General features: G+C 51.4%; 1 protein-coding gene across 1 annotated transcript; it reads right to left on the bottom strand.

Moving 5' to 3' along the window:
• Positions 1 to 1,750: 1,750 nt before the first annotated feature.
• gtf3c4 (general transcription factor IIIC, polypeptide 4) lies at positions 1,751 to 7,178 on the bottom strand. The gene is made up of 5 exons (XM_067232242.1): positions 6,870 to 7,178; positions 4,238 to 6,025; positions 3,879 to 4,009; positions 2,766 to 2,854; positions 1,751 to 2,509 (listed from the first exon to the last, which is right to left on the bottom strand). Exons 1-5 carry the CDS (start codon positions 7,176 to 7,178, stop codon positions 2,445 to 2,447), a joined length of 2,382 nt encoding a protein of 793 aa, XP_067088343.1. The 3' UTR covers positions 1,751 to 2,444.
• Positions 7,179 to 12,861: the final 5,683 nt, after the last annotated feature.

The raw sequence follows: 12,861 nt of genomic DNA, 5'->3' as shown, positions 1-12,861 counted from the left end.
TTTTAAAACAGTGGTAATTAAATTGGAAAAAGTCAAACAAGAGATTTGACTTGGCACAAGATATCATCCAGCGAATCAACCAACACATAAAACCAACTGAAATGTTATCCTGAGAGGCACTGCAGTCAACTCAGTCAGCCGACGTATTCAGAGCAGTATACATTCATACTATGTGTTTACAAATTGCATCTGAGCACTTAACAGAACACAATGGACAACATCATATTCAAAATATAAACAAACAAAAGGAATATATCATCAACTAAAAGTGTAAAAAAAAAAAAAAAATCTATAAATGTTTTATGAAATGGAGCCATTGACATAAAGGATATAAATATTAAACGCATGGAGAAGAATTCCTCTTTTGAAGTGCTGGGAGAGAGCAGAGAGACAGAGATGGTAATTACTGCCGGAGATGCTCTTTGACAGTTTATTATATTAAAGAAGGAGGAGGTTCAACCAAACAGCCGACCTCTTTAGCATTTCTGCTCTCCACCTATCCGTGACTAAAGCATCACTACCTGAACGGTAACTTCTGCTTCTACAAACAAGACGATTAGCGAGTGCCAAACCCGAGCTGAGAAGCTAATTGAAAGGGCAGCTGATGTGTTAGTTAGCGCTGACGCAAACCAAACCACCCGTCTTGTCCCTCGCTCGTCAGGATTCATTCGTCCTGGGGCTTCGACCGGCATCATAGAGTGACGACAGATGAAACGTTTGAAAAGGGAACATTTCGACAGGGCATTCTCACACATTTCACGTCGGATAGTTTGGATTCCTGTATTGCTGAAGGAAAGGTGGATTGTGGGTATAAAAAAAAACTAAACACAAAGAAACGAGCGCCTCTCATCGAGCCGCAGGGGCTGGAGACCCAGGGGCTGGAGACCCAGGCCTCATCCGCCTCCTAGCCTCGGGGCAGGCTATCATCTCCTGTGACACCAGAAGGGACAAGCGCCCTCTCTCGCCCTCATCGGGGCTGAGCCAGGGGAAGAGAGAGAGGACGTGATGGAGTTGGATCGGGTGACTCTCCATCTTTGATCACCGGGCGATGACCTCCATGTCTCCTGGAAAGGCAGATGAGGCGAAAGGAGGGATGGGGAACACACGGAGGTGCAGATCTATCCCCCCCGGCTCCCTTGACCCCCCTCCCCCTCAGCCCCCCACACAACCCCCAAATAAAAAGGGGTTAATTGTATTTAACAACATGCTCTGTAACCCCACTTGATTAGAGCAGGCAGCCTCTGCCTCTGTCCCTCATTACTGCTGAATCTCATTAGAGCAGTTTCCCAGGAGAGACCCCACGTCAGTCTTAAACACACTCTCCTCCCTCTCGCTCGTCCCTCTTCCCTCTCGCTCGTCCCTCCCCCCTCTCTCTGTCACCAGCGGAAGTCTTTATCTAAGAGAATGACTGAGAGGCGCTGGGTTTCTTCTTTTTTGTCTCTTTTCCACAGAATGGAAATTGTTTTACACTGCCAATTAAAATATGGATACGCTGAGATTTTTCCACATATCCACAGAATGCAGTATGTATTTATTGGTCTCTAATGGAAAGACTAAAATAGGTCTAACACTTCATCTCCTCCTTTGCTAGCAATAAAGAGGATCTTGCAAACGTCCAGAAATACAGTTGAGATTAGTAGAACGAGGTAGATTAAAAATAGAGTCTTGAACTCTTACTGGGGGGGAAAAACATCTGAACACGTTCGCTTCGCTTCTCTCATTAAATGAAGTTACAAGAGTTCTTTCAAAGCCTTTATTGTGTTTTTTCTTAGAAATAAAAGGTCACGTTATTTTTTTGTACATTAAATATACACAGATATAAATCTAGGAGATTCTTAGGAACGTAAAAATGGAGGGGATTGTGGTGTCTGTTGTCAAAATTGTCCATCCTGCCTAAACGGAAATGCAGCCAGTCTTTGTCCAACTGAAGTCTGTTCTCCGGTTCTAGATGAGGAGAGATATTCTCTGGTTCTAGATGAGGAGATATTCTCCGGTTCTAGATGAGGAGAGATATTCTCCGGTTCTAGATGAGGAGAGATATTCTCCGGTTCTAGATGAGGAGAGATATTCTCCGGTTCTAGATGAGGAGAGATATTCTCTGATTCTAGATGAGGAGAGATATTCTCTGATTCTAGATGAGGAGATATTCTCCGGTTCTAGATGAGGAGAGAGTATTCTCCAGTTCTAGATGAGGAGAGTATTCTCCAGTTCTAGATGAGGAGAGTATTCTCCAGTTCTAGATGAGGAGAGTATTCTCCAGTTCTAGATGAGGAGAGAGTATTCTCCAGTTCTAGATGAGGAGAGTATTCTCCAGTTCTAGATGAGCAGAGTATTCTCCAGTTCTAGATGAGGAGAGTGTTCCCCGGTTGTAGATGAGGAGAGTGTTCCCCGGTTCTAGATGAGGAGTGTTCTCCAGTTCTAGATGAGGAGAGTGTTCCCCGGTTCTAGAAGAGAGGAGAGTCACAGAAGGTACAGGGGCCTTGCAGAATCCTCTTGATCCAGTCTGGGTCTAAAGCAGAAAGCAGGAGTGAGAGAGAGATAAAGAAAGAAAGACAGAGAGAGAGAGGGAGAGAGAGAGAGAGAGAGAGAGACAGAAAGAGAGAGAGAGAGAGAGAGAGATAAAGAAAGAAAGACAGAGAGAGAGAGGGAGAGAGAGAGAGAGAGAGAGAGAGAGACAGAAAGAGAGAGAGAGAGAGAGACAGAAAGAGAGAGAGAGAGAGAGAGAGAGAGAGAGAGAGAGAGAGAGAGGGAAGGTGAGTTCTCACCCTCAGGCACAGGCATCCTGGCTATGCTGTCCTGCAGCAGGCAGCGTCTGTAGGAGAAGGTCTGGCAGGTCTGGTACGACAACACACACCTGCCGGAGAGACACACACACACACACACACACACACACACACACCTTAGGGCTGAGGAGGAGACTGGAAATCTGTCACAACCTGGGAGAACCAGCTCCAAAGCTCCACATCACCGACGGCCACTAGGGGCAGCACATACCACCCAGCCAGGGGGTGTGTAGAGGTGAGGGAGAGGTTTGGAATCAGATGGAGGGGGGGAGGGGGGGGGGGGGGGGGAGGGAGAGGGGGGGAGGGAGAGGGGGGAGGTACATGGGTAAATATCAAAAGGTGGGTGGCTTGATTACTAGGCTAGGAAAATAAATAAACCGTCCAAAATGGCATTTGGCATCAAGATATTTACGTTCCTCCATGTGCGGTGCCTGGGAGCTTAGGAAAGACGTCAGTCCACAGGCTGTAACTCTGCCTCTCAGAGCACCCTCCCACTGCTCCAACACTAGCCGGTAACTGGCTGCTGTGAAGCGTGTTTGGAGCTACATGTGTGTGTGGAGCAACATGTGTCATGACTGTAGTGTAATGGTAGTGTAACAAAGAAATGTTTTGTTATTCTAAAACAAAAAAGCTTTGAAAGGTTGGAAGGATATTTTTGAACTAAAGTTTCCCCAACAAAGTTTGCTTCATTGATGAGTACTTGATGAGGACTCTACTAAACTGTACTGTACTTTATTGTGCTCTGCTCTGCTTTACTCTACTCTGTTTTAGGCTTCTCTGTTCTCCTCTCACTGTGTGTGAAAAAAGTTTAGAAAAAAAAAAGTCAAAACAAACTTTTGAAAGGTTGGAAAGATATTTTGGAAAGAAAGTTTCTACAAAAATATCTGCAGTGTAACGGTAGTGTAGCAGAGGGTAACTGTAGTGTAGCAGAGGGTAACTGTAGTGTAGCAGAGGGTAACTGTAGTGTAGCAGAGGGTAACTGTAGTGTAGCAGAGGGTAACTGTTGTGTAGCAGAGGGTAACTGTTGTGTAGCAGAGGGTAACTGTAGTGTAGCAGAGGGTAACTGTAGTGTAGCAGAGGGTAACTGTTGTGTACCTGAACCACACGTGTCCGTTGATGCACACAGCTTGTTTGCTGTCCTTGAAGGGCAGGACCTCCTTACACAGGCTGCAGTACTCTGGAAACGTCTGCTTGTTCATCTTCTTCTGGATGTGACCTATCAACACCTGAGGTAGAGTGACACAAACACACGCACACAAACTTGAGGTGAGAGAGACTACGAGACTACAGCTTACACAAGATTAGTGCTAAACAATTCATTGAATTCGGTTCGGTAAAATAGCAAACGGACTAGATTTCACGATCACACGTCACCAAGCAGAGGCTCCCACAGCACCACAAGAACCCTCTGATATACCCAAACGTGTCGTGTTGGTTTGCTCAAGACCTCCTACCTTGGCAGCCCTGTCGTCGTAGCTGGGGTCTTTGGACAGGAAGTCACACACACCCATGGTTGGGATGGAGGTGTTCTCAGTGATCCAGGTGTGGAGGTACACCTCCCCCAGGACCCTTTTCATGTGCTCCCTGGTCAGGTGAGCCTCCACAGACTCGATCCACGCCAGCACCTCGCTGATCCTCTCCTCCGACACTTTGGGCTCCCGGGACAGCAGGTTCAACACCCCCCCCCCTCCTCTCTCTCTTCCTCCTCCTCCTCCTCTCTCACCACCACCTCCTCCTTCCTCACCTCCCTCTCCCTCGTCCCCCTCCTCCTCCTCGTCCCCCACGAACACCTTGGTGTCCTCGTGCGAGGGTCTCCACCGCGCCTCAGCCGGCGCCGCCCTCAGCGACTGGTAGAGCACCCGTGCCAAGAAGAGCTTGAGCCGCCACAGGTAGGCGGAGCCCGTGGCGTCCAGCTTCCTGTCCAGCTCAGCCTGCAGGGGCGGAGGGATCTGCCTGTCCCTCAGCACGTGCCACCTCACCAGGTCCAGCAGGTCGGCCTGCCTGAACAGGCTCGGCGGCGACGCCTCCAGCAGCTCCACCCCCGCGTCCTCCGCCTTCTTCAGGGTGATGAAGTTCACCTGGCAGGGCCGGTTGACGGGGTGCAGGCCGTTGAGCAGGCCCTCGGAGCTCACCAGGGCCAGGTAGGCTCCGTTGGGGCTGACGGACGCCCCGTACAGCCTCCTCCCTCGCAGTCCCTCCGGGAGGCTGATGTCCTCCTGGCGGAAGGACAGGCTCTGGTCGCTGAAGATGGGCGTGAGCTTCTTGACGGCTCCGTCCAGCGAGCAGGTGTAGACGGACCCGCCTTGCCGGGCCGCCGTCATGGCGATGATGGGGAGGGAGTGCAGCCCGGTGACGTGGGAGTTCTGGACGCTGAGGCCCGACTTGGAGATGACCAGCAGGCACCAGAACACGTAGCAGCCCCTGGCCGCCACAACCAGGCTGCAGTTACACTTCTGCACGGGGTGAAGGAGAGCCAGGCACTTGATGTTGTGGACGGGGATCTGGTCGGTGTCGTGCCACAGGACCACGGGCTGCCGCAGGGTGAAGTAGCCCTTCACCGCCTTCAGGTTGACGGGCAGGATCTTGACGGGGCCAACGGCGCTGCCCACGATCAGCCCGCTCATCTTCCTCCCGCTGTGCTCGTACTCCCACCAGGCCAGCACGCTGGGGGCGCTCACCCCGGAGCGCAGCGTGTTGCAGGACAGCACAGAGTCCTTCCCCAGGAAGGGCAGGCGGAACTGCCAGACCACCAGGTCCCCGCTCTCCATCAGCACGGCCAGCAGCACCGTCTCCACGTCCTTGCACTCGTTGTTGGTCTGGACATGCTGGGTGGTGCACACGCTCGACCACTCCGCCCGGACCGCCGTCTGCATGCGGAAACGCCTCTGCAGCTCCTCCAGGTCGGCCAGGCCGGCTCCGCAGGGGGCCTCCCCCTCCTGCGGGGAATATCCCCGGCCCTCCAGGCTCTCCCCGTACACCTGGGTGAGGTCGACCAGCGTGGACCACTGCAGGCGCTTCTGGCTGCTGTGGATGGTCAGCCTGTGGTCCAGGGAGAGACGGGCGAGGAGGCAGCGGCCGTTGGCATCGCAGCCCATCGGGGACCAGCTGCAGTAGAGGATGCCCTTGGGGGCTGCGCTGGTGGTGTTGATGACACGGTCCAGCATGAAGGGCTGGCTTATGGAGGGGTCGGGGGAGAAGGAGAACTTCTCTCTGGCTTTCTCTAGCTCTGCCTCTGGGCCCACCTGGACACATGCGGCACGGTTTTAGTCAAACAATGATACAGGCGTGTTCTATGCATGTTTTATTCTTTAATTCTTACATTTTTCGCGGGGGTTTCTTGTAAAAAAATGTATTTATGCCTTTTCCTACTACTTAACCCTTGTGTTATCTTCGGGTCATTCTGACCCATCAGTCATTGTGACCCACCGTCGTATTGCGACAACTTTACCGCCTACAAAAACAAAGTGAAGCATTTTCTTTTAATCGTTGGGCTGTCTCAGACCCCCCACATTGCGAAGGTTAAAAGAAAATTATTTTTATTTGTTTTTGTATTGGGTAAAATTGAGTAAACACAACAATGGTTCGTTATGAACCTTTGGGTCATGTGACCCGAAGGCAGCACAAGGGTTAAGTACTTGTTTTCTTTTTGTACTTCATACGCAATGGATTTGTTTCAAAAGAAAGCTCTTAGTCCTCACAAATGTCATTCTCTTTCAAAGAACTTTCTACTTTTCTGACGTACGAACCGACAAACGTTTATTAACACTGTGGCGAGGCAGATGTTGAGGGAACAGAAATCGAAGGGGAAACAGAGTTCGACACAACACCGGTCAAAGAAAACCCTAATATTTTCTTTTATATTTGACCTGAAAACAGCTAAGATCTCATGTCAGTGATCTCGTGTGCAACATTCGCGTTTCACTGCTGTCTCTCGCGAGGTATTTTGCTAGTGAGCTGGATGTAAACAACAACAGCGTGACAAGCTGTACTCTACTCTAGCAGGCTAGCTAGCTAGCTAGCTACTTATTAAACCGACAACCTGCTACAAATGTAGGAAAAAAGCAACGGCAACTTTTGCACATTTACCTTCAACTCGCACACTTTGTCCGGTAATGGAATGTGTGTTCGGTGAAGCACCAAGTTCTGATTTTTACTGTGAACATCGCAAACAACCTCCATCAAGGCGATCCCAGAGGCGGTGGAGGCGGAGAGTCGGTGATCTTCTGACCATGACAGCGGCTCTAGACCAGTGACCGTGGACATAAGCTTAATAACCGGGTCTCTTTTGACCACTGGCCCGAGATCTTCCACCGACGGATCATTGTCGGGTTCGAGTTTCAGCCGCCGTTCTGTATTTGCATCCCCCAGAGCACCGTTTGGACTGGAAGACGCCATTGTTCTCACGCATTTCCAGGAAGTGACGTTGTTTGACGGGAGCCAGGGGGCTGGCGCGGGACGGCTCTTGGCTGGACTGTGTTTGGACTCGTGTTTGTTTGAGTTTTGCATATTTGAATCCGAAACTCCATGGATATTTTATGTACCGTAGCTGTGCTGACACCGTAAAATAATATCATAACAATATTTGAAAGAAAAAAAATATTTTATGTATTAGCCTAATTTAGGATATTGTAATTGTGCATTAGCCTATCATAGCAAATCTCACCCACATTCAGTTAACTTCAAGGCTCGGTGAGTAATCGTGTGATGTAATGACTTTAATTAGCCCACTCTTGACGAGATCATTAACAAGTCCTTCCATGACAAGATGGAAATCAGTCATTTAATCTGACTAATACACCTCACCAAGTGAGATCATTAATATAAAAACGATCACACACGCATACACGCGTACGCACGCACACTTCTGTCTCCGAGACACAACAGCGTGAGCCGCACTGCTCTCCTGGACTGGTCAAAGGTCAAACAGTCGTGGGTCTGATGAAGAAGGGATGGAGAGAGAGAGAGAGGGAGTGATTTGTTGCAGCCGTATCAGGAAAGCCTGCCTCTCTCACAGCAAGCGTGCATCTCCCTCTTTCTCTCTGTCTCTCTCTCTTTCTCTCTGAGAAGACAGCGGGATTTCAACCGGCACAGTTATTTGTCACAAAACAAATTGTTACAAATCTCTGAGACAAATCCAGAATAGCGTGGCGTGATTTAGTCTACCATTTTTCAGTCTTTTGTTTCGATAATCGAAATGAATAAATTAAAAAGGGGGTCCTTGGTACGTTTCATTGTTAATGAACCGTGTAGTGAATGAATATTTCAAACACCTGCTGTGTCTGTTTGACTGGTTTTGACTGGGGATGATCCCAACCAGGCATGTATGGGAATGTTGGATTAAACATTCATCAAACGCTGTCACAAAAACTCTATTCACTCCTTGTCCCCTCAGCAGCTAGACACCCTGCCCATGGTAGACACCAGGCACAATAATAATTCAAACCTTGCTTCATTCAAAGTATGAAACCGAATAAAATAAAATAAAACGAATGAATCGGAGCCGTATACCCTTATGTAGGCTATAATAGAGTGTAGGGCAATGTTGAAGGGCTGTGTTAAAGAATTTAGGTCAGTTAAGGTCGAATCCCTGCATTGTTAATATCCACCTGCTGTCATGTTAACCTGTGAGGTTTTTCTCCTCTTAATACGTTCGCCTCGCCCTCCGTTGACAAGCCCCTCGCAGTGTCAGTGTCAGAAGAGCTAGCTACATGAGTTCGGTCAATTCTTCACAGGGAGGTTTTGACGGACGGTTCATATGTGTTTTAATCATTCAGTCGCCAAGACAACTCCCCCAGGGGCGCCGCCGCGGCGCGTTACCAAGTACACACAATCAGCGGCGTCATCACTGCGACGATAATGAAATGTATTTAGAGCACATCAACGCGGATCGTTCCTCCGCGTTCCCACAGCCATCCCTCGTGAGCCTGGCAGCGCCCAGCGGGCTGGCACGGCGGAGATTAGCCGGCGTAGCGGAGGCTCCGGCGCACCTCATGTGCCGTCAACTGCGAAAGCCTTACCTGACAGGTGTTGCTACCGATCAGCGCTGCTCCTTCCCCTGAGTTTACCGAGGGTTGGGTTTGGAGGAGAACCAGACGAGACCAGACCCTACTCCCCCCCCCCCCCTACTCCCCCCCCGTCCCACCCTGACGTGGTCTATTGTAGCGTGGGCAAGATTGACACGCGCAGTGGGCAGGCCTCGCTAGCCACTGGAAGTCCTCCTTCAATGAGAAGTCAATGATTTTGAAGCAGTAGGAAACAAGACGCTCGGTTCGGCTTGTGCCGGGTGTGTTTACCCCCGCTGCAGTAAGGGACGTCCCCAGAATCTGCAAGGTGATCCAATGTCATATCCAATCAAACTTTGTATACACAGACACTTTTGTAACAATAAATTGTCGTATTTTCAGTTTGATATCATAAATACTTTGTGATACACATTGAAAGTCTAGATTACACGATTGTAAAGTGTACCATGGCTTTTTAAATGGGCAGCTGATAAAAAAAATACCTTTAGCTAAAAGGGAAATCAGGGTAGGTTTCCAGGGTAAGAGAGTAAGCCAATACAAGGGTGTGCTAATAATGTTCAGTTCATGCAAAACTGTGTGTATCTCTCACTGGAACTGTAGCTTATTAGAGGAAACATGGAAATTGATTGTGGGAGAACTTCCTGGGAGACAAACCAGCCATTCTATAAATCCACAGTGATAATGGCTGAATAATTCATCCCCTTTGATGATTAATTAAAAAAGGCCTGGGGTCCTGTGGCAGGAACAGGCTGTGGAGGCGCACGGACATTCCCATGCGATGCGCTAAACATCTCATCCTCTCCTCGTTCTCCCTCCCTCCGCCATCCCTTCCTCCCATCCCTCTCTCCCCTCCCTCCCTCCCCCAACCCTCCCTCCCATCTCTCCCCTCCCCTCCCATCTCTCCCCCATCCCTCTCTCCCCTCCCTCCGCCATCCCTTTCTCCCATCCCTTCCTCCTCATCTCTCCCCCATCCCTCCCTTCCCTCCCTCCTCTGGACGTTTCCCTCTCTTTCTCCCCCTCCTAATGATGCCCATCAACTGGCCTTGACCTCTGACCTCTGCTCCCATCACTCTGTGCTCCTTCAGCCTCACAAATAAAACCCGACACGCAGGACGAGGAGGCCCAGGGACCTGAAGCATCGTTACGACCCGACACAACACTAAATTAAACCACCATGAATCGTCTGTCATCCAGCGCTTGCCAGCTGCAGCTACAGCCACATCTCATCACGCTGTCTGGTAGAGAGGTAAGACTGAGATCTCCGCGCCCCCCCACGATCCTCCCCAGATCCCTTATTTTCCATTTTGCTCAACAGTAATCTGTACCTGTAATCTGTAAGTGTCCGGTCTTTGTGAAGCACATTCTGTTGCCTCCTGGTATGAAATGCGTTCAAAAAGTTTGATTGATTGATTGATAATCTCTATTTCCCCGTCCCCCACAGCCAGTGTGTCGTTGCTGGGTGGTGGCTGGGAGAGGCAGGTGATGGGCGGCAGCCCGCCTCCCTCCAGGCCTGGTCTGGGCAGCTGGCGGTGGGCAGGGCATGCCCTGTGGCAGTGCCAGGAGGCCCAGAGCCTGGCCCTGCTCCCACCTCTGTTCGGGCCCTGCTAATGGAATGGGGCTGGGCCGCCCATATGGCACTTGTGGGCAGGTTGCGGCCCTGGAGGTTGGCAGGCAGAGGCAGCGGTCTCCTGTTCGATGTGAGACAGGACAAGGCCAGACCCGTGGCTCTCCTGCTCCCCTCCCCGGCGTAACGGATGGGTGTGGTGATGGAGGGAGCAGAGAGGAGCAGAGAGGAGCAGAGGAGAGCAGAGGCACAGCCAGACCACCGGGGTAGAGCCAGTAACAGCCTCAGGCACAATCCGGTGACAGTTGTCGCGGTTTGTCAAGGTTAGTCGGCCTCAGCTAGCCTGAATTTTTTTTTTTATGTCAAAAAAAAGTTTAAACCTTTTTTTTTTTTTTGCTGTTTTTACTTTTGGTCGTCCAATCCTCCACTGGCTGTTGTGTCTAAAACACAGAGAAACAGGAAGTCTGAAACTCTGAGAAACAGGAAGTGAGACGATGTCCTCCAGTTGGAGGTCAAGGAGAAGTTGCTGTGCCAGGATCCAGGAGACTCGAGCGGGCAGCGAGGCAGCGAGGGGAGGTGGACAGACGGAGACTGCAGCCCACCAGCCCTCTCTGCCTCCTCTCTGCCTCCTCTCTGCCTCCTCTCTGCCTCCTCTCTGCCTCCTCTCTGGCTCCTCTCTGCCTCCTCTCTGGCTCCTCTCTGCCTCCTCTCTGGCTCCTCTCTGCCTCCTCTCTGGCTCCTCTCTGCCTCCTCTCTGGCTCCTCTCTGGCTCCTCTCTGGCTCCTCTCTGGCTCCTCTCTGCCTCCTCTCTGGCTCCTCTCTGGCTCCTCTCTGGCTCCTCTCTGCCTCCTCTCTGCCTCCTCTCTGCCTCCTCTCTGGCTCCTCTCTGGCTCCTCTCTGGCTCCTCTCTGCCTCCTCTCTGCCTCCTCTCTGAGCTGCGTGGGAGCAGGGAGCAGAACCACAAGGGAGGGGAGGAGGGAGAAGAGGGGGGGAGGGATGGGAGGAGGGATGGGAGGGGAGGGGGAGTGTGCTGTACAGTAGTTGCGGAGGGACTGCAGTGCAGTATGACTGAGAGCACACTGCCCTGTGTTGATACTTCCCCTCTGGTAAACCTTGCAGTACCACACACGCAGATGCAAATGGAACTAAATTTATCGCTTCAGGGTGACACCTGCAATTTGTAAAGCAGACCTAAAAACAGGAAGTGAAGCAGGTAATTACCACGAAGTCAGCAGAAAAATGCAGTTTGACGCCAGCCTGCCCTGGTTTTTCCTTCTAATACTCCATTAAAAAGTGAGGACAGACTTTTAAACAGGTCACTCTCACTAAACCGCCCCCTTTCAAGTGCTCCTCTCTTCCTCCACCTCCCCCTCCTCCTCCACCTCTCCCTCCCTCCTCCACCTCCCCTCCCTCCTCCACCACCCACCTCTCTGGAACTGGAACAAAAGCTCCCCCCCGCCTCCCCCCCCCCCCCCCCCCCCCCCGCCTCCCGCTTTTCCGTTTTATTGGTGACAGCTGCCGCGAAACACACTCGCGGAGCGAGAGGAATGGTGTGTCAGTGGAAGGTCCTTTAGCCCGCGCGGCTAATCTGTCACACGCCCTCCGTTGTTTACCTCGACCGGCCAGCGAGCGGCCAGGCAGCAAGCGGCCAGGCAGAGAGCGCGGCGCATTAACGGCGACAGATGCTGACCCGCGGACGTGTGAATCTCGCCGATTTCTCCCCGCTGTCAACCTGTAAATTACAGCTATCGGGAGTAATTAGACCCGATAAAACCATTCTAAGCACCAAGCGCTGCCCCCCTGCCACACACACACACACACACACACACACTTGGCCTGACAGTGACCCAAGAGTGTGGCATTATGGGATGGAAGATTGCATTCTGTGACCGTTCCCACGGTAACCTTTTCGTGTTGCCCTTGACTACATTGCCGCTTGCCCAAGTCTCTTAATTCAATTTAATCCCTGAATAAATCCAGGAGACAAAATTCTAAAGGTTTATCTTGGGCATTTTCGAGTACCAGCGTTTAGTTTTACCATCCCAGGACTTGTCCTTCTGACTGCCTCGAAGTTCGTCTAACCTTCACAGAGGTCGAATGTGTTTCTGTTCTGGTCCAGGAGCTCAGACGAGCTCAGACGAGACCAGACGAGACCTGACGAGACCTGACGACACCAGACGAGACCAGACGAGACCAGACGAGAGCAGACGAGACCAGACGAGAGCAGACGAGAGCAGACGAGACCAGACGAGAGCAGACGAGAGCAGACGAGAGCAGACGAGAGCAGACGAGACCAGACTTGGAGGCAGCGTGTCCGGGCTGGACAGGAGCGAGGCTCTGTCAGTGGATGCCTGCGCTCGTCCTCCACCTCTCCTCTCCGCCCCGCGCCTGCTGGGGTTGAGAGGTGCAGCAGCAGGGCCTAGCCAGAGGACCCACCCCTGCCCTCCGCGCTGCCCTGGCATCCGTGTTCAACCCGCCACCGCAGAGCCAG

This window comes from Osmerus mordax, unplaced genomic scaffold, assembly GCF_038355195.1.
Source record: "Osmerus mordax isolate fOsmMor3 unplaced genomic scaffold, fOsmMor3.pri Scaffold_46, whole genome shotgun sequence".
In the NCBI taxonomy this organism is placed as follows: domain Eukaryota; kingdom Metazoa; phylum Chordata; class Actinopteri; order Osmeriformes; family Osmeridae; genus Osmerus; species Osmerus mordax.
The sequence above is the reverse complement of the archived record's forward strand: the minus strand, read 5'-3'. Positions and strand labels throughout refer to the sequence as shown.

Coding starts and splice junctions, on each gene's coding strand:
- gtf3c4 (XM_067232242.1), bottom strand. CDS start 7,178: ATGGCGTCTTCCAGTCCAAACGGTGCTCTGGGGGATGCAAATACAGAA. Junction 6,026..6,869: donor ACAAAGTGTGCGAGTTGAAG/GTAAATGTGCAA, acceptor GCATGTGTCCAG/GTGGGCCCAGAGGCAGAGCT. Junction 2,855..3,878: donor AACGGACACGTGTGGTTCAG/GTACACAACAGT, acceptor TCTCTCCGGCAG/GTGTGTGTTGTCGTACCAGA.